Below are 27,250 nucleotides of genomic sequence, written 5' to 3'. Positions count from 1 at the left end.
GGTGTGTATCCAAATCTAGACCATACTCACAAAGGCCATGCCATCACATCTCCCTCCCACACGTGCTAAGTTGGCTCGTTTGAAGAGGTGTTTATGGTAAGTCTACATGTATGAGATCTAGGGTGTTAATCTGTTGGCCCTAACAGGGACACGGCCTACCCCAATCCGTTCTGTGTACAATGGCACTTCACGTGATAGGTGGGCTTCCTATCATTCTCACCTTGGGATCTCATTATACACCACAGATGACCCGCACCCATGACGGGTCAACACGTGCCAAATGGATACATCGTCTGATTCATTTCTCAGCCACAGCGCAGGCTTTTATTTTAGTCCATCTGACGTGCATGTTACAATAATTCTATCAAATATCACCACATATAAAAACTAATTTGATTTGGTTAATCAAATCCAGGCATTCCAAGTAAAGGCTCCGAAAGGAAAGATTTGGATTAGTGCATTTCAACCAAAATCACATTGATTCCAATGTATTTGTAATTTGAATTCTAATGCATTCCAAATCCAAGATCCCAAACGGACCATAAGTTTCACAGAGCTAGTTTGTTTTAAGTGCCATGTCTCCTTGAAAGATATGGAGAGCTCAAAATCTGGCCTATGTATTTTTTTTTTACTTTCAATTAAAAAGAGAGTCAAAGCCAGACGAATTTTGTTGTCACTCGAGTCGGTTTCAGATTCCAGTTTTGATCGATGAATTGAGTCGCCTCTGATTTCTCAATGGCATACCACCTCTCAGTCTAATTGTCAGGTGAGTAGGATAATTAACACAAGTGACACAGTAGCTGGAAAGAAACGGCTTTTATCTTGTGATACAGAGCGGATGTGTCTGATCAGCTGCTGCCCACTATGAGCTTTTCATTTGGATAACCCCATCACCCAATGTAACATATGCATTGTGCCTGGCCTGGGTTTTCAGTATGGACATGCTGGGCTCCACAACACATTGACCCCAAACCGTTCACCTGCTGTGGCCGACAGTGGATGTCCCATACACCAAAAAGATATCCAAAAATGTTAAATTGGTGACAGAGGAGTTGGCAATTGAGAAGAAATACCTCAACAGTCCACATTAAACTGAAAGGCCAAATACAGGCTGCCACTGCCATCTTCTAATCTGGGAGTTAGTATATGGGGGGCATCTATGATGAGACCCTAATATCATCAGTTTGGATCTCACTGAAAATGGGCCACACCTGGACAAACTGAAAACCCAGCCGGATGGATGATATTCTCAGGTCGTGCACTGCATGATACTAAGTCACGTCTTTCCAGATACTGCATAATACAAAGAATTACCTTAACCAGAATCCCCCAAACTTCTGTATAGATATGAAAAGGAGCTGATCCATTGACTCTGGAGGCAAGTGTTTGACGATATGGACCAGTCGTCCTGTGAAAAGGCCCACCAAGCAACCAAAAGCTGCTTTGATTGGACTAGAAAGACCATATAGCAACTCGGTGAATGCAATCCATTGAAAGGCTGGGGTAACCCAACCAGGGTGATTTTTGAAATACGGCCCACTCACTACTTGACCCATCAAATGAACGGTTTCCTCCACCTACTCTATACATGCCAAACAATGCCCCCAGAGTCCAGAAGCACTGGATCTAGTTAACAAATGCAACAGAAACTCCATATACAAAGAAGGCAGGATAAGCCTCCAAAACTATTACTTGTGGTGTGGCAGAAGAAGACCAACATGAATGACCATTCTCAGTATATACATACCATTCATTCCTCTACTTTCGTCTGCCATACAGTCCGCCAGATGAGTGGTGCCGCTGCCGCATGCCGCCACCCCTGCCGGATCCGTCCCATGTGCCGCCACGGCCTGCTGGCCTGCCTGTCCCTGCCTGCATCCAATTCATAGGCTGTGTCCCAGAACCATTGAACTCCTCTTCCTCCCTGTCGTTATATTCCAAGATGAGCCTCTTGATGTTCTGCTTCTCTTCCAGCTCTGCAGCCTCTTTCTGCTTTGTGCTCTGCACAAGTGAGCAGTCGCGGGGGATGTACATCTGCTTTGTTTGCTGCTTGTTGCCTCTCTTCACCAGCACCCTCACGCGAACCTTGTTCCCACCGCTGCCCTCCTCATCCAGCGTCTCATCTCCACTCTCCCCCTCAGCAACCCGCCCATGATGGTCTTTGGACCCCTCGAATACGTTCATTGGTATCATCATGTTCAGGGCTGGTCGGCCCCGCAGCTCCAGCTTGCGTGAATCCAAGCTCTCCTGCATTAGAGCCCTCAGCTCCCTGTCGAAGTCTGCTTCTTCCTGAGGGTCTACTTCAACCACCTTCTGCCTGACTTGGACATCTTCATCCTCATCAGAAGCGATGGGCCCACCACCATCCTCATCCTCACTATCGCATCCGTCATCATGGTTATCTGATTTGTCATCATACTCTCCATCATCTTCATGCCCCTCTGAATTCATGCTGCCGCTACCGGAATCACTCTCGCTGTCTACATCTTCATGCACTCCATTTTCTTCGATTCCATTTGCTGATCCCTGTCCATTTGCTCTGTGGGTAATGGGTGTTTGGCCAGAATGTTTGTGGGATTCGGCATCCATGTTCTTCTCACTGTTGATCTTCTCCGTTGAGGCTGTGCGCTCGTGTTCTTCTAATTCCACCAGAGCTGCATTAACTTCCTCAATGGACGAGTACCTTGTCATATTCGGGCGTAAATCCGCAAACAGATCCTGCGTATATTTCGACTTATAAAATAGAGGAACACAACTACATCTTGGGCGATTCATGGAGTTGTGTGATGCAAGTCCCCAAAAATTTCTACAGTAAATGTGGCATGTGATCTGTTGATTGGACCTTTGGTTTTTGGGCACGGCATGTGGATAGGCCATGTGCTAACAGTAGATGGCATTGGACTTACTGATCAGTGGTCTGAAAGGGCATGGTTCAACCAAAACAGATCCAACTGTTGACATTCTGCAGGCAAAAATCACAACTGGCTGAGTGGAGTCGTCCAATCACTGCAACTTCTCGCCTACCACATGGCGGCCACCAAATCCATGATCCCAATCATGATACACGTTACCATGTGTACAGTTGGGAGAGAACGTGGAATTTCTATGGTCTGTGCATCATAATAGCATCTCTCCACGTAATAAAGAAGGCCCCTGTGTGCATTCCAACTTAAGAGATTCATATGCTAAATTGGAAAATGGTGGGAAAAAAGAAGAAGACAAGTGGAGCTTTGCAAAGTGCACACGTGTGTGCAATAAAGCTCATGTACACACCACATGTGCCGGCATGGCACATGGATGTGAAATCCAATCCAACCATCAGGTTGGCCCGACCTATATGTTTTCCTCTAATTAGATTCAGTCCACTCAACATGTGGGCCCCAATACTGGAAACAGGTGGATGGGCTAGAAACTTCAGCCATGTTTTTCAGAGTTATATGTTTATTTTGCAAACTGTCGTTCACCTAACCAGTGGATCAACCTGATGATGGATGGATTGGATCTTGGAGCTATCATTACAAGCTGGCACGTGTGTGGAGTGTACATGAGCTATGTTGCACATGCGTGTGCGCTTAGAAAAGCTCAGATATGTTATATCCAAGGCTTTTGCAGAAAGATGCGCCATTTCATTGGAAGAGTACTGGCATGTACTCTTCCAAGCTGGCACTTGTGTGGAGTGTACATGAGCTATATTGCACATGCGTGTGTGCTTAGAAAAGCTCAGATATGTTATATCCAAGGCTTTTGCAGAAAGATGTGCCATTTCATTGGAAGAGTATGACATGTACCCACATACAAACAGAGAAAATAGAGAGGGATTTATCGAAAGATGAAAGAATATTGTAAAAATAATATTATTCTCACACTCAATCATATTTCAATAGACTTCTGTAGAGTGATCAAGTTGAGAAAAGAACAAACCTTTGATCGGAGCTAATGTATTAATATGATTAACGGCATTAGAAAATGTGAGCCAATTAACCAGTTTTGGCTAGTCTTCTAGCATGATCGGGTTGCATGCACCCTCCATCAATGTTGATTCTCACACTCAACCATATTTAAATAGACTTATACATATAAAGTGATCAAGTTGAGAAGATAACAAGCCTTTGATGAGTTTATGTATCCATTTGATTAAAAGGACAGCTATTGGATGGAGTCGGTCATGATCTATTAAAAAAAAAAAAAAAAAGTTATGGAGACAATTACAACAATGATGTTAAAAAAGGCCAACTATCCATTGGGCCCAAGCCCAATCCGATTGACTTCCATGTCCAGAAGAAAAAACACAAAGGGCCCAAGCTCAACAATGATGATGATGAGTTGGTTGAAATTGGGGTCAGACAATGGTTCAAGGAATCAGGCATGACTCAGGCGAGGGAGGGTTTCAATTATCGGGAAAGAGGGAGAGGATTTGAAATTTGGGGAAAAGCGAGAGAGGGGGGAGGTAAATTACTTAAATCCATCTAGTTGAGAGCGCTGGGTTGAGTCAGGTTAAAATGACCTGAGCCCAAGGCCCGCCCAAAAATTGATCAGGCCATACACATCATGCCCAAGCCCACAGGCGAAGCTAATGGGCCGGGTCCGAAGTTGAGCCGCCCTGCCAATTGCACCCTTACCCACAGGTTAATAGTTTAGTTTGATGAACTAGGCTCCATAAAATTAGAAGAAAAAAAAAGGCACATCGAGACGCTATTCATATCCTAAGTTATGATAACCATGTCGTTTCTCAAGTAATTATGGCTCAATCAACCACCCCTTTTAGCCCACAATATCATTTATCAATATTTTTATCATGTAAGATCTAACAAAGTCTTCAATTGTTTCTCCTAATCCTATCTTTAAATAATAAAATAAGGCTTGACTGTGTTATAAGTGAATAATTCATTTTTCTATTTTTAATTAAACTGGTAAATTTTACAAAACCAGAACAGATCAACTGCTCCACTTGTCCAAGTTTTGGCTCATTGGTCAGCAGAGCCAAGTCCAAGTTCCTGGTTTCAGAAAAATGCATCTTTCTCTGTTTTCGGTTCATTATTAATACTACTATCATTTTTATTTTTAACCCTATATAATAATAAATCATATCTGTAAATAGGGAAAAAAAAAAAAAAAAAAACAGTAGCCATATAATGAAACGTGACAGAAACAACCATAGTCCTCACAGCCGGTACTTGACACTTTGTTTCAATAACAGCCATAGTGCTTACAGTGAGCTTTTTGTATGTTATTCTTTGGAAGCTGTTGAGTTGAGCCGTAAGTGATGAATGGGCAAAGTGTGATATGACCCAGACATGTCTACATGATCAGACTCAAATCACAAACCAGGTCTACTTGTAGCTCAACTCAATCCAACTAGCAGGCTTGGTTCAACTTTGGCATGACTTATTAGAGAGGTATCATGACCAACCTGAATGTCAAACTCGATGTCTAGCGGTATTGAACCTTTGCTGAGAACGTATCTTTGAAAATATATCAAAAACCTGTCGAGCTTCCTTTTCGAAGAACCTCGGTCAAAATAGTGGCCGCATGTCTGGAGAAGTGTTATAATCATCCTTATGCGGAAACAATCTTCAGGTGGGTCCAGAGTATCTTGCTTTATAACATGCAAAAAAGGGCGGAAATTTTTCATTATACTTGATTAGGAGGTACATAGAAGTTCTGACCAAATGAAACCAACATGGAAGTTTAGAATTAAAAGGGGAAGCATATCTGAACCTCTGGAGTGCCATGGCCAAAAACAAGAATCAAATAGAGTGTCTCAAATATGACGGATGATTCGATATGTTCATAGTTGTATAGCTCTCCTAAGAAACGCATATGTGCTATCCGTTTTTGCTGCATACCATAGTCGTTCAACTCCAACCCCAGCCTAATCTCTTCCAGAACCTGAAATAGTTGCAGTAGGCATCTCTCACATAAACTCATTCTTTCTTAAAGCAAAATCAGTACTGACATTTTTTTAACAGCAATGAATTTATTAAAAGAAGGCCAAGACTCAAAAAATATACAAAGGAAAAAAGAAACAAAGTTACAGATTTATCGAACTATCAGAGAATCAGGTGCTAACATTGATCATAAACCGATAAATGTTGACTGCGAGGATGATTTAAGCAAGGAAAGATTAATTCTTGAAAAACTTGGCAACCTGGCATACAAGTGCAGGATCTGGGCCAGTAATCAAGTGGGGCCCACCTGGATCATGCTGTCCTAGAGAGCAGCCTAGACTGTCCATCAGGTGACAGGCAGGCCACACGAAAGAAAAATGGACAGTTACAGCAAATATGTGCAACAGCCTATATTTGACATGGACATGCCGCATACCCAATGAATGACCCAGATCTTGTGTATACATGTGCAGGATCTGGGCATACATGTGCAGGATCTGGGTTAGTAATCAAGTGGGGCCCACCTGGATCATGCTGTGTCCTAGAGATCAGCCTAGACTGTCCATACAGGCAGGCCACACGAAAGAAAAATGGACAGTTACGGCAAATATGTGCAACAGCCTATATTTGACATGCACATGCCGCATACCCGATGAATGGGCCGGATCTTGCGTATACAAGCAGGGTTGGCACTTGAGCCACAAATCACCTATTCAATCTCTCCTCATAAATGTGAGTCAAAGAAGAAATGATTCATTGGAACAATAAATAAATAAATAAAAAGATTCTGAATAATGATTTATTTCAAGTAGAAGTTCAGGACAAAAGAAGAAACCTCATCAACAACTGCTACTGCAAATTCATCATGATAGCGACTCAGGCCAGCAGTAAGTGAAGCAATCAGATGAACTTGACTGTACTTTCCCCTGTGAACCTTCATAAAGCACTTCAAAATGTACGCCTCGCATTCACTCCAAGGCAATTTACGTAGTTGCCGCAGAACATGCTCAATGGAGGACTTATCCAGGTCTGTGAAAAGCAACTTTCGGATATACTGCAGGAAACAAAACCAAATAAAATATTGAATAATTTGACTAAAAAAACATGGGAGACTATTTACATTCTCTTTTTTAATGCACCCTTTTTCCTCTTTTCACCAAATGCATGCAACTCATTACAATGAGACAGCAGGGGGTGTAGGTGCTAGAAAAAGAGGAATAAATATCAGTTCTCTGAATCAATATATAACCAAACACAAGGAATTTCAAAGAATCAATAGAAAATTACATGAAATTCCATTTACCTGATGCAATGGTGGGCGGACTTTACAAACTCGAGCAGATCGTTCTGGTGGTTTGCACAAGTAATAAGCATTTTCCACAAGGGTACTATGACGTGAATCCAGATTTTTGACATTTTTCAGTCGCATCAATATCTCTAACATGTTTGCCATCCGTATTGTAGTTTCAGGTGACCGATAGAGAAAACGTCCACATGTCTCAAGAAGGTTGCAAGCAACATCTATGTTGTGATGAGTAAAATCATCTAAACAAGCCTGATTAAAAGAAAGAGTCACATTCAGCAGTGAATTATTTGATTACATGCAAAATATCTTTTACAGTTTTACTGGGGGTTAGAATTTCTTTCTCATTAGATTTCACAGATTAAAAGTCACCGCTACACCCCTTCTCAAAATAAGTTAGAAAGCACATTACCAGATGCAGTAGATGGCAGCAAAAACTATGTGGAGCACCAGCATATAAGAAATTATGTTCCCAGGCATTCCATAGGGCATCTTATCTATCAGACACTTAAATTTGAGGTGCAAATGCTGTACCCAAGCTAGAATATTTTACCAACTACTGCATAATTAAGTCCCTATTTATTTTTTATTTTTTATTTTTTATTTTATTTTTTGTCATGGACAATAAACAAACCAAAAAGGTTGAATTTAAACTTCTATTCATCGCTCTACATGAAAATTCAAAGCCTACACATAATAAATATAAAATGGGCAGGGGAGCCTACTGTTCTAACATCCTGGCAATGCGACAATGGAGTAAATGTGGGATGGAAAACAATTGAAGAATTCCACAGATAGCTTTGACTTCATGATTTGCTTTGAAAAATACAGGGCCCAAATGGATGCATAGAATTTTGCAAGAACGAATCAAAATTGTAACCAGCCAGAAGTATTCTCAATGTCGACAGAAGAAGTATAACCATAGCAGATGACTCAAGCAATGCAGTTTCATGGACCAAATGTCCTTGTCCATGGAGAGTGGCCAAGCTGATTGACAAAGCATGCGACATTGGTAGTGACGTGCTTTCTCATGTCCCTAGGGTAGCTAATGAAAATATGGACCATCTTGCCAAAGATGCAGCATCTTGAAGAAGTCTTCTCATTGTCGACAAATGTTGACAATGTAGCAGGCTAGCAGCTTCTCACTGCACGGTTGTTGCCTTGTCTGTTTTCTCCTTTGCGGCTGCCATTTTTTGGGTGTTTTGAGTTGTCTTTACTACGCGGCTTTTCTTAATAAAATCACTTATTATAAAAAATCCAGTGAAGAAAAAGATAAATTAGAGAAATCAGTCAATCCAAGTTAAGCAACGTATGGAGGACCAATCCACAGGAAATTGAAATTATTAATCTGCAGGGCCCTTCATTACCAATGTTCCATCCTTTGGGCCACATCGTGGATGGTCCATGGCACAACCATTGTACTGATTAGAAGTCCTCGCAGCCAGTTAAAGGACTTCATTGCAGGAAGAAATCCAAATGATGCCAATCAGAGAATGTGGATCCCGTGTATGGTGGAAGGCAGGAGCACCAAAATCTCAAATCAGCAGATTGTGGACCTTTCTCTCAGACCTATGACAAGTTATCTACTAAAATCAACTAAAACGAAGAAATATTCTGGTGCTTAATAGTATAAGAAAAGAAAAACAGATAAAAGAAAGCTTAGAAGCAAACAGGTAAATGATAACAATAAAAGCAGGCTTGTGCCCTCACCAACAATAATTCTGTCCAACTATAGCGAGTATTTGCTTCCTTAGCAGAGAAGATACAGTCAAATAAACATGCCAAACAAGCCAAACACCTCCTAGAAAACTGTTATGACTAAAAACGAACCGATTTACTCGCTTCAAAGGGGCTCAATGGTCAAGAATTGTACCTTCAAACAACTAAAGACAAGACCTGCTGGTGCAATTCTGAACTTGCAAAGTTCTCCAATAAACCTTATGTTCCTGATCTTTGTTTCAATGTTCATTTGATCCTGCATGTTGCAAATATAAGTAATTGAAAGGGAAAAGAAGAAAAGAAAAGAAAGGGAAAAAACTCCGGGAAAAGGAAAATAAAAAATAAAAAAATGAAGACAGGATTCAAGAATACATGGTAAAATGAACCAGTTCCGTTAACTTCTAAACTGGTCAAAGATGCAGCATTTACATCATCAAAACAAGTCATAGTGAATGATATAAAGAAAATAAATAAATAAAAAAGGAGTTGTAGCAAGTAACTCAAACTGAACCTTTTTATTTATCAAAAAATTGAACTCCTCCTCCAACATCTGCAAAAGCATAGAGGAGACATCCTTCATGCATGTCGAAAGAGTTGCCACCATACGAGAATAGTATGGTAGTAACTCCAAAGAAGTTCTGGGTACATTGAACAAAGCCCGTACAAGTTTTTTCCTGTTTGATTTTGAATTCAAGTAACAAAATTCAACCTGCAAAAGAAGGGAAACAAAAAAAGTTAATTTAGACGTCCGTGCTTAATCAACAAGAATACCCAAAAGCTCACAAAAGTACAGTTAATGGTAGTTACAGTCAACTGATCAATAAGGTCCCGGCTCACGCAGCCAGGAAGCCTCTGCAACAGACCATCCAAATTCGTTCCATCAAGACTTTTCAGCTTCTCCTTCTCAGCTTCTCCTTTTCTTTCAGCATCTTTTTCCTTTGCTTTCTCCTTGTCAGAGTCGCTAATCTTTTCTTTTTCTTTATCCTCTTTGTCCTTACCTTTCTCATCTGCTTTTCCATCCTGTGAAAATTCAGAATCGACAGAGGCCTCTACATTGTCTTGTACCACCATTTGACTCTGGTCTGGCTCTGGCACCGATTCCTTAGGACCGGAAAACTACAGTTAGTGGGATGATAGAAGAATAAATCATCTTAGGAATGCCACATACATAGAATAAGGGTTGCTTGGATGCGCCCCGGAATGCAGATGGTGCTGTTTTTGCATTCCCAGATCTGCATTTTGGGGAAGCAGGCCATTTGGTGCATCCCTCGAACATGGATGGTGGATGAGTGCTCCCATCCACATAAATGCAACCAAAATGAGCATGAGATAATACCAGCAGCCCTTATCATTGAGCCCTCATCCAGATAGTGGTCAGGCTCCCCTGTCCGCATTTTATTGGCAGCCCTGAGCATGCATAGACCATAGGCAAGCAAATATATTCAAGAAAGAAGAATCTTTACAGTTTGTTGCTCTTGTGTCTTCGCAGATTGCTCATTCAGCTTTGGTTCAACTTCTCCCAGTAAGACAGCTGGAACAAAAGCTCTGTAAAGAACATAGAAAACAATCTTTAGGATACCCATATTAACTATGGAGATGATCCTTGATAGAGTGGAATTGTGGAACAGGATTAGGGTAGCCAACACCAATTAGCTGGGATAAGGCTTAGAATTGAGATGATGATAACAATGATTCGACAGGAAACATGGACAGATACATGACCAGATCCCCAAAAAAGTCTGACAATAAACCAGAGTCTACCACTATCAATTGATGAAAAAAAAAACAGTGGTAAACCAGACCTGAGATCAGGTAAACATTCATAAAAGGCCCTTGTATCTTCATCATCCCATATAGGTTCAAGAGCAGAAGATTCTTTTCCAGAAGCAGGAAATGATGAATCTTCTCCAGTCGTAACCCTAGTGTGACCATCTTCCGGCATTACAGGAGGTTGCATTTCAAGTGCTTCGGCTAAACTGCAAAGAAAAGGTTTGATGAGAACGCGAAGTGGATATATCCAATATAGAATCATCCAAAAGAAAATAAAGAACCGCAAGAATGAACTTATATCATCAACTACGCAATCATTTCAGAAAGCAGTATCTTTCCATTTCCCTAATTCTTCTCTACAGTCAAAAACCTAAAATCAGCCATGGTGGACTTGACCATAAGCACAGCAGAGACTGCCTGTTGCCATTAGTTTTGGTGACTTCATAGATAGTACAGAAAAACAGATGAGCACCAAGCATGTTTCCAATGGTGCTTATTTCCAATAATCTGAAGAGGGATTCAGTAATCAGACATATTGAACAACAATCTAAGTTCAGCATCCCTTTTAAAATTCGAAAGAAGAGAGTTTAAACATTCAAGGAGACAATAAAGACAAACAAGTTAACAGATAAACGTACGAAGAGACACCACGGAATAAGTGGTCAAACGACTTCCTTAGCTTTTCATATGCATTCACATTTTCATCACTGAGTTCTCCTTTAGCATTCAAGACCTTTGCGTTTTCATGCTCCATCTGCCGCAGTGACTGCTCAGCAAAGTAGTTATCATCAGCAAGTTGGCAGATTAACCACGTGGAAAATAGAGAACTGGATAACTAAAACAGGGAGTATGAAGAAAGAAAAAGACATGTACAGTGATCAAGCCATCAAACATGTCCAAATTGGTATCCACTGATAATACAGGCATCTGAGACAAAAAGATTATGGGGGCGTTGGGAAGATACTGATACCCAAAGGTCAAAACAGTACAGTGGCACCAAAATGCAAGTGGCATTTATTCGTGACCTTCCCATAGGTATCTCACTTGTGATTTGGGGTGTAGAGGATGGGAAATGGAAGAATGCTTAATGCGGCATTTTCCACACCAATCCATATGCAAATGGCGTCTTGCTGTTTTGGAAGTCCCGACCACTATTTGATGCTACATCCAAATGCTACCTAATTATGAAGGCCAAAATCCACTGGACACATTAAAAACCAACTCTAATAAAGGCGTCACGATTCTTACAGTATGTTCAGACTGAAGAAGATCAGCAGAGGCATCATAATAGGAGTAAATTGCCTTCCTGAATAGTTTCTTTTGATCTGCAGTGATGTTAAGGCCCCTAAAAAACTGCATCAAATTCAGCAGAAAATCATAACCCATAAGAGATGGAAGCAAATCAGTATTGCTAAAGGCTGAAGAAAGGAACAAGTATATGCGAGCTAATCCAAAGAAATCAACTGCAAGAGATTTTAAGACTTTTTGGAAAATTATGCCTAACGTTTCCCACTGTAGAGAAACTAACACTACCGTATGCAGTGTTTTCAATATCTTGTGATATCACCGATATATCTGTTATCCCAGCTGGGCGATACAAAACCCAGCTTTAATAGCCATTTTTCTTGGTATCATGCGATATATCCACACTTCACCACCCTAAATCTCTAAAACCCTAATCCTAATCTCCCCAAAATCCAAAACCTAAAATTCCCAAATTCCAAAATCCCTTGTCCAAATCATAAATCCCTAATTCCCACAACCTGAAACCCATATTCCCAATTGTAGAAACCTTAAATCCTAACCCTTAAACCCAAAATCTAAAATCCTAACCCGAAACCTCCCAAAACCTCAACCAGTCAACCCTAATGTTCCAAACCCTAATTCATCTAAAGCCTAGATACACAAACTCATTCCCCACATTCCCTAGTTTTTAAATAGCCCCAACACGTCAAAACTCATACTAGACATGTGATTTCCATTGAATTCAGATTTAACTCCAGCTAGGATGGGGGTTCTATCTCCCATAGGTCGTAGGCTTGAATTTGGACGTCATGAATATGAAATTTCTAAATTTATGGTAAATTGGTTTTATTTTGTCATTCCATTGTTGTAGTTAATCTGTCTTTTAATTTCATGGCATCGTATTAAGTTAGATCATTCCATCATGCATCAAATTTTGGTATCGGAGCCAAGTTAGCATAGGGTTTAGCGTCCAACGCATTTAGAGTATAGGATTAGCATGTCTATCGCATTAGAATCTAGGGTTTACATATTGTCATATTTCAAATTAGTAGCCTTCCATTCTCATCATATTGTATTTAGGATTTTAGTGGCTAGTTCTTCCCAATTAGTGTGTTTAGTGTATGCCCACCCGTAGTGGGCGTGGTTTCAGTCTACACTCCACAAAGAACTCGGAAAAACTTACTGAGACTCTCAACGCCATCAACCACTGTCTTGCGGCCATCGGGGCCCAAAGTAGAACTATCAGTTACCAACTGAGAGCCCTCAAGAATGAGATTAACACTCGCATGAACCAATTGGAAACTTCCTTCTAGGTAAACCCTGACAATGGGGAAGATGGCCAATCTCAAGTGGGAAATGAAGTTGAAGGAGTTGAGACTGCACCACTTGCAGTCATTAAACGCACCTTAGGCCAGACTATAGAAAGTAATGATTGGCGCAGGAATGCAATTTTCCACACTTATACCAATTGTGGTGACAAAAACTACAAGGTGATCATTGATAGTTGCAATTGCACCAATGTGGTCTCTGCTAGCACTGTGAATCGCTTAGGTTTGATAGTCATTCCTAACTCTCAACCCTATCAAGTCTCATAGGTTGATATGTCTTCAATTTCGGTTTCTCAACATTGTTTGTCCCATCCCCGTCCAATTTGGTTCATATACGAACACGTTGTGGTGTGATATTTTGCCTATGGATGTAGGCCACATCATTTTGGGAAGACCCCGGTTATACAGTCACGATGTGACACTATTCGGTCACTCAAATAAGTGTTCATTTATGCATGAGGGTAAGAGGATAAAGTTGAATCATCTCCCGCCTAAAGCACCCCAGAAAAGGAGGACATCAAGAAACGTAATCCTGAAGATGTGAGAAACTTCCAACTTGAGTCTCTCTCTATAATAAATGCCAAAGAGTCTAAAAGAGAGACTAAAGTTGATTTGACAGTATATGTCCACATGGCAATTGAGGACACACCTAAGGGTCTGTTTGGGCGGTGGGATTAGAAGGGATTAGGTGGGATGGGATTCATCTGGTCCTGTGCCAAATCCACTCCATGTTTGGGAAGAATGGAAAAGCTTGGAATTACATTAAATAGAATTGCATTGGGTCCTGTGCCAATTTCACTCAATATTAGCAAGTTGTTGTAGGTCCCACCATGATGTATGGGCTATATCCACACCATCCACCCATTTATCGAGATTATTTTAGAGCATGGGCCAAAAAATCAGGTAAATCTAATGCTCAAGTGGACCCCACCATAGAAAGCAACGGGGATTGAATACTTATCGTTGAAAACTTCTTTGGGGCCACATAAGTTTTGGATCTACCTCATTTTTAGGTCCATGCCATAAAATGAGGTTACAAAACAAATGAACAGTTTAGATATAACACAGATGTGTTACTCTCAGTAATTGCAAATGATGGTGGGTATATCCATTCAATGTACCACCGTATTATCAACAAAGCAGGGCATTAATCTTATCCCATGGCAACAAGGGACAATCCCTGCCATGGGTAATAATTATGTTTTTTTAAACCCATCCCACCTAATCCCTTCTAATCCCACCGCCCAAACAGACCCTAAGGTTAGTATAGAGATGCCATCAGAGGTTACACCCGAGGTTAGTGTAGAGTTACCACCAGAGGTGAGTCCGGTATTGGAAGAGTCTAGTGATGTTATCCTAGAGGACATAACGGATGAGCTAACACCCGTGCAAGACATTCAACATGACCTAGATCTTGTTCCTGGGTTGACTCTATCAAACTTTCCTCACGAACAAATGACTCTCGCAAAAGTAGATCTAGAAAGGCAAGTAGATGAGCCTAGAAAGCACACAGATCTTATTCCCACCTTAGTCTCACATAGGTCGTCAGAGTCCGCAGATGCATTCACACGTCATAGCCATGAGCAATAAAACGTACTAAGATATTTGCTGACCCTCATCACACGTTCAGAAAGTTTCAGGTAGTTGACTGTGTGATGGTTCATATAAGGCATGAACAGTGTCTGCAAGGAACCATTAAGAAACTACGAGCTCGTAGTCCGACCTTATAACATACTGCATAATTTGGGACACGATAAGTATGTTGTAGATCTTCCACCTAGCATGTGTATTAAATCTACATTCAATGTGGAAGATCTTGTGTCTTTTAAGAGTCCAACATCTACACCTACTAGCCTTTTATTCAGACCATCACCTTGTTATTAATGATATCCATCCCGACCTATCCCATGACCCTTGGCCTATACATAACTATTCTTCCCAACATCTACGCTTTTGCCATACACACCTACAAAGAGAGAAAAGATAAAGGATATCTGGAATGAGCGAGTAGTTTCCACAGGACAGAGATTTTATTGAGTACATTGTCAAGTGAAAGGGCGGACCAAATTCAAACAGTAAGTGGATCATAGACACGAAGCTTCAACGACGAGTCCCAAATCTCCTCGAGCGTCAATGCAACTTTATTTCATCGGAGGCAAAATCTCCTCAGCCAAGGGGAATTGATGAGGACATCCGAGCACCATACCAGAGGGACGAGCCAATCTCCTTATGACTAGATGACCATTACATGAGGCCCACTTAGTCCAATTCACATTCCTAGCCACGTTGAAGACCACACGTGCATGTTTGTGCATCTTTGAGGACCCCATATTGGAAAGATGCACGTAGGTTGTATATAAGAGCTTGATGGACACATCAGATTGTTGGATCGAGCGGACACGATGATCAAACCAGTGGATCATCATCATCGGATTTATGATTTAGTTTGTTTATGTGAATTGTTATTTTTGGAATAGCTCATATTTGTGTTGAGATTAGGGAGTTAGGAACAACTTTTAATTCATTAAGCGTCTTTATGTTGAGAATCTTATATGAAAGCACCTTTCTGTAAAAGGTCTTTTCTGAGACTAAAGGGTTGGACGTCCCTACCCTAGTCATTATGCATATTATGAATGAAAGAGATTTCTCACATTTTGCTTTGAGTTTGAGCAAAATTTCATCATGTGATTGGATTGGTGGTGTGAAACCACGGGAAGCAATTCCCTAGTTATCTTTTCTACATTTCTCTCTTCTCAACAAGGTATCCTCTTCCCTCATCTTCTTCTTTTCTTCCTTCTACTTCTAAATCTTCGTTCTTCTTCTTTCTACAACCCATAATCCATCCAAAGCTAGTTTTCAAAACCCGAACCCTAAATCTCTAAAAACCTAATCTTAATCTCCCCAAAATCCCTTGTCCAAATCATAAATCCCTAATTCCCACAACCTGAAACCCATAATCACAATTCTAGAAACCCTAAATCATAATTCCCTTAAATCCAAAATCTAAAATCTTAACCCGAAACCTCCCAAAACCTGAACCCTAATTCCTTTAAGGCTAGACACCCAAACCCATTTCCCACATTTCCTAGCCTTTAAACAGCCCTGGCACATCAAAACTCTTATTAGACACATGATTTCCATTGAATTCAAATTTAACCCTATGCTAGGATGGGGGTTCTATCTCCCATAGGTCCTAATTAATCAGGAATTTATTAGATTAACATTGCAGGACTGTCGTAGGCTTGAATTTAGACATGTCATGAATTTGAAATTTCTGAATTTATGGTCAATTAGTTTATTTTGTTGTTCCATTGCTCTAATTAATCTGTCTTTTAATTTCATGGCATCATATTAGGTTAGATCATTCCATCCTGCATCAATTGTTTACCTAAGACGGAATAGCACTTGGAAACCTTAATGTCTTTGGACAAAGAGAGCCTTGTGATACTTGGGAATGTAGCTTGGAGAGGAAGATCTCCCACCCAGCAAATTCTTTCGCCGTTCCCCAAAGAAAAACCAATCCCTTCTCTAACCTCCTTGTACACCAAAATCCCCTTCCACATCTCAAAGACTCTATATAGAGAAGGGCCCCTAACCCACCATCACCCTTCCTTGCAACAGTACTTGCTTGCGATTATCTCTCTCCACCACAAGCCTTCTTCCTCACCAAAGTGCCACACCCATTTTCCCAAAAGGGCCTTATTCATCAAATCCAAATCATTAATCTCAGCTCCTCCTTTGAAGGGCTTACAAGCCTTGCTCCACTCTAATAAAGGAAACTTTTCTTATCAATCTCGCCTCAACTTTTCTATCTTGTTAAGGACATATTTTAGGTATCTAAATAGAGACATGAAGTACGAGGGAATATTTGAAAGAGCAGACTTGATGAGCGTTATACAGCCACCAAGAAATAGGTATCGAATATCGACATTTCCAATTTGCTAGTTTTCTCTCGAATCACTCCACAACTATAGACCCTAACTACTTTGTTGGCTTCCTAATACACGGAGGGAGGTCGAGATAGGTTGTAGGGAAGCATCTAAAAACCCAGCCAAGCGAACCAACTCCTCCTAATGAAGGCCCACCCCCAGCATTTCACTCTTAGCAACATTCACTTTGAGGTCGGGGACTGCTTCGAGGCAAAGAATCACCATCCTCAACTTTTCCACCATAGACTCATTGGCTTCACAGAAAAGCAAAGTGTCATTGGCGACCTGGAGATGAGAGATTGGTGTGTATACCCTATCCACTTTAAACCCCTCAAAGAGACCCGCTTCTTGCCCCTTTGCTAACATCCCTCTAAAAGCATCTACTACCACCACAAACAAATACGACGATAGAGAATCTCCCTTCCTTATGCCTCTCAAAGATTTGAAGAACCCTTTGGGGGACCCGTTGACCAAAATAGGGAACTGAGCTAAACGAACGCACTCCGTCATCCATCCCCTCCATTTCAGCCTGCATCCAATCTAGTGGAGCATATAATCCAAAAAAACCTCCAATTAATGTGATCGTAGGCCTTTTCTAGGTCCAACTTGCACACCACACCACTTCTCTTTTCCTTATGGTGAGAACCAACACATTATTTGCAATCAGAACACTATTGATTATTTGCCTTCCTTCAATAAATGCACACTGGTTCTTAGACATAATTGGCGCCAGGACTGATCAAATTTGTATAGCCAAAGTTTTTGCCAGAATCTATTCCGGCCCTCCAATCAAGTTGATCGGCTTGAAATTTTTCAAAATGTACGCACCAATAATCTTCAAGAAAATGGTGATAAAGACACGCACAGATCTATCGATAAACGGCCTCTAGCATGAAACTCCAACATCAAGCTCATAATAACCCCTTTAACAACATCCCATAGCTACTTTAAAAAGTCCATAGGGAATCCATTAAGACCAGGAGCCCTGTCTCTTCCCAATGAGAAGACAACCATTTTCTTTTCTTTTTTAAGTACCATCAACGAAGACCTCGCTCAAGAATTTTCTACTCCCTAAAACCAACTACTTGAGCATATCTCCACTTGTAGTATGATAATGTTGAACAAAGCATTGATTTAGCGATGGTGCTCGGTGGGAGCACCACACAATCTAAACATCGATTGTTCACAGATTCCCCTTTATGGTTGTATTCAATATTGATGCTAAGGTACAAAATGGGGCTTGACCATGTTCACATGTGATTTCACATGTAATTTGTGTCAGTAATAATGTGTCTACATGCTCTAAAATCAATTGTTCACAAATTCCGATTTGTGGGCAGCCTCACAATAGTTGTGCTAAGGTGCAGAGCGAAGCTTGACCATGCTAGCAGGTGAAACGTGTTGAAAATAATGCATTGGCAGGCTCCCTACTTTTATACCAACTACCGGAGCATGACCTTTCACGTTCATGGGTGCTTTATGCGTAACAATTTCCCAGCTACCACGCCTTCACAATCCTGCTCTGCTTGGTTCCATTTGGTTCGCGCAAGTTATAGTCGGGCTAGGGGATCCACCAAAAAGGGAGAGAGAGAGAGAGAGAGAGAGAGAGAGAGAGAGAGAGTTGGGCTGGGAGTCAATGCTGTGTTGGACCATGTTGGCATGCAAGTGGCATCAATGTGGGTCTGTATTGGCTGGTTTCAAGAACCATAAAAGAGGTAGGTTGATGTCCAGCAGGCAGCCAATAGTAGAACGTGTGTCAGTCTAATGTTTAAAAGATGACCTCAAATTGTATTGAAGGCTAAGATGATCATGATGCTAATGATGATATTATATATTCATAGGGGAATGCTAATTGTGCCACCTTCATGGGAAGGTTAGAAATGTCTCTAAAGCTTTTAAATTACAGGACAGCCGATTATCAATAGGATTATCGATTCATCATGTATCGCAAGGGGAAGGTCATGGTGCAACAATCAATTGAGTGATTCTAACCATTGAATGTTGGCCATTTTGCTATATCTGTCAGTTTTCTAAGAGCCACAGATCGGATGTTCACACATCTAACCAAAGTGTACATTTGGAATCATAACTAAACCAACCATGTTTTGGCCTGCTGAATAGATGTTTCAATATGATGACTGGACCTGTTTTTTGCACTGCTCAATCTTGACCGCCATTCATATATATATGAGCACGTGCACAGGCATGCACACGTGCACATAAATATAACTGTAAACAAAACGAGGCCTACGTAAAATATCGGTACTTGATATTGTCTAACATCAACTCTTGATTTATTTTTATTTTTTTTACCTTAAAAGACAAAGTGCTAGCCTGGTATGGTAACATCATTGTGGCATGTAATTGTAGGAGGTATGTGGCATGTAATTGTAGGAGGTATGATTACAAACACCGCAACATATACAATAGTCTGTAGCACCACTGTGGCATGTAATTGTAGGAGGTATGATTACAAACACCACAACGTGTACTGTAGTCTGTAGTGCCACTCATCTAATAGAAAGACTATTAAAAAGTATTGAAACCCCAAAGTACCATAAACCAACCCCTTTTGGACTTGAGCATGCAGGCAATACACATGGCCCCACTGGGTGGGCCATAGAAAACACAAATCAGGTCCTATGAATCCACAGCTTCATCACCCACTGGATCTACAAAACAAGATTCATAAAACTGACCCTAAACAGCAGGACAAGGCTATGATGATAGTGAAAATGATTATCATCACATGCTTACAACAATCATCCTGGCCTGCATTGTCTCGTTGAAACCTTCTCCAAAAAAAAAAAAGTAGCAGCAAATCAATATAAGAACGGCAAATGTTCAGTTTAACTATGGTAGAAGGGTTTTTCTTGCTGAAATCCTGAAAAATCTAGTACAAAATTGGTGAATTTAGAGTTTGAGAGTGGAAATGGGACAGTCCGTAGTGGTGGTGTTGCTAGATCTTTAACAAGCAAGAAATGAAGATATAACAATAGTAATAACGAAAATAAAGTGAACTGGACATGTATCTGTGCAAGGAAAGGTAGAATTGCATTTTATAGATCAACTGCTAGATAACATGCAACAGCTAACAATATATCTCGAAAACAGAACCTATCTAAATAATGAAACAACTATGCAAAATTACTCTGCAATACTTTGCCATTTGCAGAACTGACATGATGAATGAAGTAAATTTCAGATTTTTGTGAGTACCTCTTCATGAATTTCTTGTCCTGACTGAGGGAGTCCTAAGAATATTCTTCCTTGTCGAGCAAAACTGGCCAAAAGAGATAAATTCATCTGGGTTGTATCCCGGTCTTTTAAATGCTCCATGCTAGTAAGATCCTTAATAATGTTAACGAAAATACTAGCATCCTCTATAACACCAACAAAATAGAGTTCCACGAGCAGCTTCAGCGTGCTGCGCTTCTTCATTGCCTTCAAGCTCCTATCTGCATCCAGGTCATCTCCGGATTTCCCAGGAAAGAAGACTTTCAAGAGTCCCTGAATTAGGCTTGGTGCGAAGTCCTTGTACCTTTGATGAAGCAAAGAGCATATCTACACAATAGAGACACTCATAAAACATGATGACAGAAAGGCAAAAACAACCTCCTATAGAACTAAAACAACACTTCCAAGAAATGCAGATGATAGACAGCATTCCATAGAATGTTCTTAAAGTTACCACTAAGATTCGGAACTCAATGGAGTTACTCATTAACCAGGTTGCATAAAATCAGCGAGTGGAATAAAAATGGGGCATTGACTCGCTCGGCCAACAAAATCACTAGCTCATCAGTGTTATCTTATAGCCACGATAGAGTTTATGAACTGCGGGGAGTAGAAATTGGAATTTCGATTTTCAAATGATTCTTAGTTCTATTTGGGTTTTTTTTTTTTCTAAAGCATAGACCACAAATAAAACTATTAAGGTTGAAAATCAAATTTTTTACCAGTCCTCGTGTCAAAAATCCTTACCCAAATAAAACAGAGAATTTTTGGTTTATTTGGGGTCGGTGAGGGCGATAGTTAAATGTTTAACCGGTTACCTTCTGTCATCTCAAAAATCCCTCTATTTAATAAAACCCTAGATTATTTGCATTACCACCTTTCTCATTTTCTCAACTTATCTGCCTAACCCTAGTCTTTCTTCAGTGACTTAGGCTTGATTGATCTCTTCCTCCCCTATGTCCATCCACCTACCACCTTAGCAACCCTCACTCTTTTCAAAAACTCCTCTTGCTTCTCATGTGAGGCATCCCTGAGGCTTCTAAGCCAAACGTCCCACAAGGATGCTGCTAGAAAGCTGGCTGGAAGCCCACCAATGCCTTATATAGGCGCTGATGCTGGCACTGGCAGGGTGAGCTTAGCTTACGCATGCTTACCAAGTTTCCTAGCGGCTCACAGGCAGGGAAGGCAAAGCAGGGATTCGAATGGAGATGCTGGGAAGCAAGCGTCAGCGAGCTTCTATAATGCAAGGAGCCAAGTCCACTTCTGAGGGTGACTTTGACAGTTGGGGACTTGGTCGATCTCCTTTGGTTCCAAAGGACCCTCTCCCCGCTTGATTAGATAAAGGCGAGTGTGAAAGCCCTCTCCTTCCCTTGATTCGTTAGTGCCCATCGCATCACTAAGCCCCTCTTCGAGCCTCTACTGAATTCCGCTCACCCCAGTCCATCAGTAGCATAGTGTTGACAAAGGCAACCTTTGGAATATGTCGTTTCGGAAATGCATCTCTCAAAAAAAAAAAACTGATGTTTATAATTTCACGGGAAGTCCCAGTTTCATTTGGATGAGAATGAAGCTCCTATCTTTCAAAGAAGGAAACTTAAAGAATTGCGTAAAACAATTCGCTTGGACAACCTGTAAAACAACAAAAGAAAATCCAAGCTAGCTAATAAACTATACATCAAGATTACTTTTAATGCTTGTCTACATGTGTACCAGAATATCCATGCTTTTAGAGACACAAGAAGTTCAAAGTAAGCCTGACTCATGGGGCAATAAACAGTGAATCCAGTCCACATGAGAGGAGAAGGTCAGGAAGAACACCTGAACAGCTGCTTGTATATCTGAAGTCCTGAGCTTGGCATCACATATGGCTGTCACAGCTTCACTAACAAATTTGCTTAGGTTGACACTTTTTAACTCTTCCATCATCCCTTCTCGCTGCTCTTCATTTATCTGTTTGAGCTTTTTAATAACCGCAGTATTGCGCTTAATGCTTGAATCCAATGTCCTGAGAAAACCTGAATCTGGAGGCCAAATTGCACCCTAATCAGACATCCACACTACATGATAAGTGATCCTGTTCATGAGCAGAAAGGCCTAGTTGCTCAGTTTAGTTAAATCAATTATATCTTAGCCATATCAACTAAACTGAGCAACTAGACCTTCTGTGATTGAACACAGTAAAGAACATGAACAGACTACCAAGAAGCAGTTATTTGCGATATCTTTTACTAGATCAATTATTCCGCAAACTATCCACTTAGCCATATCAACATGAACAGACTACCACCCATATTAATTCCTCTGCACAACAAATAAATATCATAACCATCTGCATGACTTGTTCCTCTGTTTACTAACCAGGCCTTTCAGGATTCAGATTACTTCGACGTAAAGCAATCTTTGCATCAATTGACTTTTTGAACTCCTCGAGACGAGCAACATTTTCCTGAAACACAGGATGAACAGAATATTAACACCGGTGCCGGTTATACATGAAGTTGCTAGTTCTAGAGTATGTGCCAAAAGGCAAAAAACGAAACAGTGCAACACTACAAAAGCAAGCGTGCAACAAATAAACAATTTTTCCAACTCAGGCCAAAGAACAGCATGAGTAATCAAGAAAATGTCAGGCCATAGCACTTTGATTTATATGCCCAGCAATAGAACAATACATGGCACCAAAATCCAAAACTAAATCCATTTTTCTATCTGAAGCAGCAACCTTGCAGAAAGGAATATTAAGAAAACAATGATGACGTTGATGACGGGAAAAAAAAAAAAAGCCTCCAAAGGCTAAAACAGAACTAATAAAATGAACAATAAGAAAACCAATTTTACCCAAACACTTGAAGATGAGTGCACCAAGTACGTACAAAATCCCGTTTCAAGTGTAAATGTCACACCCATGATGTAGCTGAGAGTTACCAAATACCCCCCTTGTGGGCCATACGGTTATACACGGTTTGACTTATGAGTTGGGATTACGGCACAAGTCTTCTAAACACAGCGTGGCCCATGTGGCTCCCAATTAGGGGTGCAACTTGGCTCAACCCGAATTCATCTGGCCTAACTAGAAATTTTGGTCGGGTTGGGTTCAGGTCGGGTTGGGCTTGGTTGGATATGGGGTTGGGCCGGGGTTGAGGCCTTGATCAACCTGACCCAACAGAACCCAACTTATATGGTATGAATTATTGCATCTAATGCATGTATAATATAAGATGCTATTGCATTAATGCATGTATAGTATGAATTATTGCATTTAATGCATGTATAGTATGAATTATTCCATTTAATGCATGTATGGTATGAATTATTGCATTTAATGCATGTATTGCATAGTGCATGTATTAGTATGAATCATTGCATTAAATGCATGTATAGTATAAGATACTAAATAACTAATCTAATATAAGATACTAAATCTTTGGCCCAACCCAACCCAACTCAGCATGATGCTAAAAAGAGAAGAGTTGGAATTGAGGATTTACATCTGGTTGGGGAACTAGGGCCACAGCAACTTGATGTCGGGTTGGGCTCGAAATGATCCTCAACCAAACCCAATCACCCAAGTTGCACCCCTACTCCCAATGTCGGAAATAAATGAATAGACGAAGATCCCCTGTCCATGCAATAGGTTCATAATAAGTTATACATGGTACCAAAGGAAAAGCAAAAACACATTTAGGATGAAGTAATTTCTGAAGTAGAAAGAATGTTCTTTGTATTTTACACAATTAAACCTCAACTCCATACATGTTAGGCCAAAATAATTCCTACTAACATGGTAGTTTTAAAATTTTCACAAAATAATGAGATGCTTAATAGTTAATCTACAAATACTTCATAATAACCAAAGAAATCATTTGATTAAATGATACAAAAGAGAATTAGCATGTAAAATTACAAACACAGTGGTAGACCTTATGTTGCTCGCACTTTTCAGGCCCACTTCCAAGGCAACAGACAAAATTAATACCTTCCAGCCACACATGTGTTGGTGTATGGTGTACCTCATCAAAAAATCAATGGAAAGAAAAAGCAAGGACAAGCTAAAATGCTTGGAAACCCAGTAAGTTCATATTATACATTGTGAGTTGTGACTGGGTTCATGGAGCCCTTACATTGACCTAGGGCACAAAAATAAGGGACGTGTTCAGTCCTAGCAACAAAATTGATTGAGTGAAAGAACACGATGAAAAGGATGGTCAAGAGAATAAACAATGGACAAGTATAATAATGATAACCAATGGAACCAAAACAGTAAGTGCAAGGACTACATGCCGGGGAAAAAAAAAACCCTGAAAGGGAGGACCATGAAGTCCAACAAGTTTGAGAAGTTACAAACTTACAAAGGAGCATAAGTGTGGAAAAAGACTAGAAATAAATATGAATGGCATACCAACAATGATTGGAGCCCTTAAAAGAAAGGCATTCCAACCAGTGTTTTCAGTATCTTACAATATCATCAAAATGTATCCACAATATATCTGTTATCCCAGTTAGGTGATATGAAACCCAACTTTAATATCCATTTTTAATGGTATCCTACATGTACATTAATGTCGACGTGTTTTTTAAACTCCATTTTTTTCATACATAGGCGGCCTGTCTGATTATTTGACCGACCCGACTTTAAGTCTCCATGGTGGAGCCCACCTCCTGTGCAGCGCAAATGTCACACAATCTCGCATTGGCACATGCCCATGTAAACGTGTGTGGAGATGACACACAAGCAACCGGCAAGCCTCAAAAAAATACAATGACTCTAGACACAATAACACCAAGAATGAGTAAACTAAAGCTGGAGAATTACATTCAGAGACAAACTACTATTTACATCAAATAAAATCAAACTTAATAGTATGCTTTGAATGGAATATGGACAGGTCAAAATTGCACATCAAAGAACTAAGTTTACCTCATCATCTTTGCCATGCTCTCCAACCACACGACACTCATATTCTGGATGTTCCATTTCCGTCGTATTTGTACTTGATCAAGTGGGTTTACATGTAAAAATGTGAGCCTTCCAACTGATCAAATTTGAGGGGAAAAAAAAAATGAATAACCTGAGTGGGATGAAACTGAGGTCCACGACTAGTCAAGACTAAGGTTGGATGCACAAGCGAACTGAATAAAGAACAATCAGCTTAGACATAACAGAATAATATAATTGTTGATGATTCCTAGCATTTGCGATGAGAAATAGCTCTCAAATTTACATTTCTTCCACATCTAACTTGAAAGTAGCGTAATTGCAATCTGGAGCCCAATCGCAACGTTGATACTAAGAAAGGTGTTTATAATTTTGTCAGTTCAACTTTAATAGGCAAACAATTGTGATTCAATGCAATGGCACGAGTTGGCACCCAAACACACCATATGCCCCCTTAGGGTATGGATGCAACTTAGGCAAGGCAGGTCGGGTTGTGTTTCAACCCAAGCCCAAACCAACATCAAGAGTATTTGGCCAGAGGCCTAACCCAACCCGAGCCATCCTTAGGTATCGAATACTCAACCTTGACGCAATTGAGGTTGGGTCAAGTTAGATCGGTCGTGTCATGTTAACACTTGCAATTAATAAACTAAGGGCCGTTTGGATGTCTGTAACTTGTGTAAAATGTAAGAAAGTTACAGGTGATTTTCTTACAGTTTGTGTTTGGGGGAGAAATGTTACAGGTAACAGAGTCTCAACCTGTAACTTTCTATCAGGTAAGATTGCAAGAAATGTAACAGAGGAATTAGGTGTTTTTCAAGTCAATCCATTTCGAATTTGGGAGAGGGTGGTGGAAACGCAGCTGGATTGAAAGTGGACCTACCTGCTCTGACCCAACGTCTCCTTCTCCCTCTCTCAGCGTTTCTTTCGATCTCTCTCTCTCTCTCTCTCTCTCTCTGGCAAGGTAAGCCCTAACCCTTATTCGTTTTTCTTTTTTCTTTTATCTTTTTCCCTCTCCTTCATTTTTTCCTTTGCGTAATCGCGGAACGGCGCTGTTTGGCAGCGGCGGTTTCGGATGCCTAACTGCGGGGCCCACCGTGATGTACTTACCTTACATCCACACCGTCCATCCGTATTGAAAGCTCATTTTTGGATTTGATCCAAAGAATGAAGCTGATCCAAATCCCAAGTGAGCCACACAGCAAGAAACAATCTCAACTAAATTCCTACCATTAAAAAATCACGGTCCACTTAAATGTTTATTTGCCATCCTACGGAAGCGGTTTGCCTAGTGAGTAACTCACTAGGCTAGTAGTCCACCATGATTCACGTATTTTATCAGCTCCGTCTATCCATTTCCCAGGTAATTTTAGAAATTGAGCCAAAAAATATGTATATATAATTTTCAAATGGACCACACCATAGGAAACAATCGACTTGAACTTCTACCATTGAAATTTTCTTAGGGCCGCAAAAGTTTTGGATCAAGCTTATATTTTTGTTTTCCATTCATCCATGTCTGCATAATCTTATAAATTAGTTGGATGACAAATAAACATTATTGTCGGGCCTAGAAAAGTTTCACGGGTGGAAATCATTATCCTAATTGTCATGTGGTATGATCCACTTCATCTTTGTATATGCGTCAATTTTGGGCTTAACCCCTTAAATTAGATGGAAAAACGGATGGATGGCATGGATGGACCACATACGTTCAAGGTGGGCTTAACTGAGTTTCTTCGGTACGATAAGAGCGTACTGAGTAACTCGGTACTCAATCCGATTTACCATCCAACCTATTGATTGGGAAATCAGAATTTTTATCATATTGAGTAAACTCAGTTAAGCCCACAATGAATGTATATGATTTATCCATACCATCCATCCATTTTTCC

The 27,250-nt window shown here is 40.4% G+C and overlaps 1 protein-coding gene across 3 annotated transcripts; it reads right to left on the bottom strand.

Annotated features, from left to right (window-relative positions):
• Positions 1-595: 595 nt before the first annotated feature.
• On the bottom strand, positions 596-26,349 carry LOC131229483 (regulator of nonsense transcripts UPF2). 3 transcript variants are annotated; one of them, XM_058225448.1, is made up of 18 exons: positions 26,239-26,276; positions 25,338-25,452; positions 22,778-22,865; positions 22,238-22,440; positions 20,402-20,746; positions 11,929-12,033; positions 11,319-11,446; positions 10,713-10,886; positions 10,374-10,455; positions 9,718-10,026; positions 9,422-9,619; positions 9,065-9,166; positions 7,192-7,443; positions 6,724-6,942; positions 5,719-5,889; positions 5,411-5,596; positions 1,748-2,718; positions 596-1,293 (listed from the first exon to the last, which is right to left on the bottom strand). In XM_058225448.1, the coding sequence occupies exons 2-17, from the start codon at positions 25,392-25,394 to the stop codon at positions 1,759-1,761; spliced, it is 3,579 nt and encodes a 1,192-aa protein (XP_058081431.1). In that variant the 5' UTR covers positions 25,395-25,452; positions 26,239-26,276; the 3' UTR covers positions 596-1,293; positions 1,748-1,758. The 3 variants fall into 3 exon arrangements, with proteins under 3 accessions (XP_058081431.1, XP_058081430.1, XP_058081432.1); XM_058225447.1 differs by lacking the exon at positions 596-1,293 and having other exon boundaries at positions 1,673-2,718; positions 26,239-26,349; XM_058225449.1 differs by lacking the exon at positions 596-1,293 and having other exon boundaries at positions 1,673-2,718; positions 9,718-10,011; positions 26,239-26,275.
• Between the last annotated feature and the right edge of the window lie 901 nt (positions 26,350-27,250).

This window comes from Magnolia sinica, chromosome 16 (assembly GCF_029962835.1).
Source record: "Magnolia sinica isolate HGM2019 chromosome 16, MsV1, whole genome shotgun sequence".
NCBI lineage: Eukaryota > Viridiplantae > Streptophyta > Magnoliopsida > Magnoliales > Magnoliaceae > Magnolia > Magnolia sinica.
The sequence above is the reverse complement of the archived record's forward strand: the minus strand, read 5'-3'. Positions and strand labels throughout refer to the sequence as shown.

Excerpts from the sequence above, each read along its gene's own strand:
- LOC131229483 (XM_058225447.1), bottom strand. The coding sequence starts at position 25,394 with ATGGAACATCCAGAATATGAGTGTCGTGTGGTTGGAGAGCATGGCAAA. Across the intron at positions 22,441-22,777 it reads TCTGAATCCTGAAAGGCCTG|ATTCAGGTTTTCTCAGGACA; the intron begins GTTAGTAAACAG and ends TTTGGCCTCCAG. Across the intron at positions 7,444-9,064 it reads TTGTCTTTAGTTGTTTGAAG|GCTTGTTTAGATGATTTTAC; the intron begins GTACAATTCTTG and ends TCTTTTAATCAG.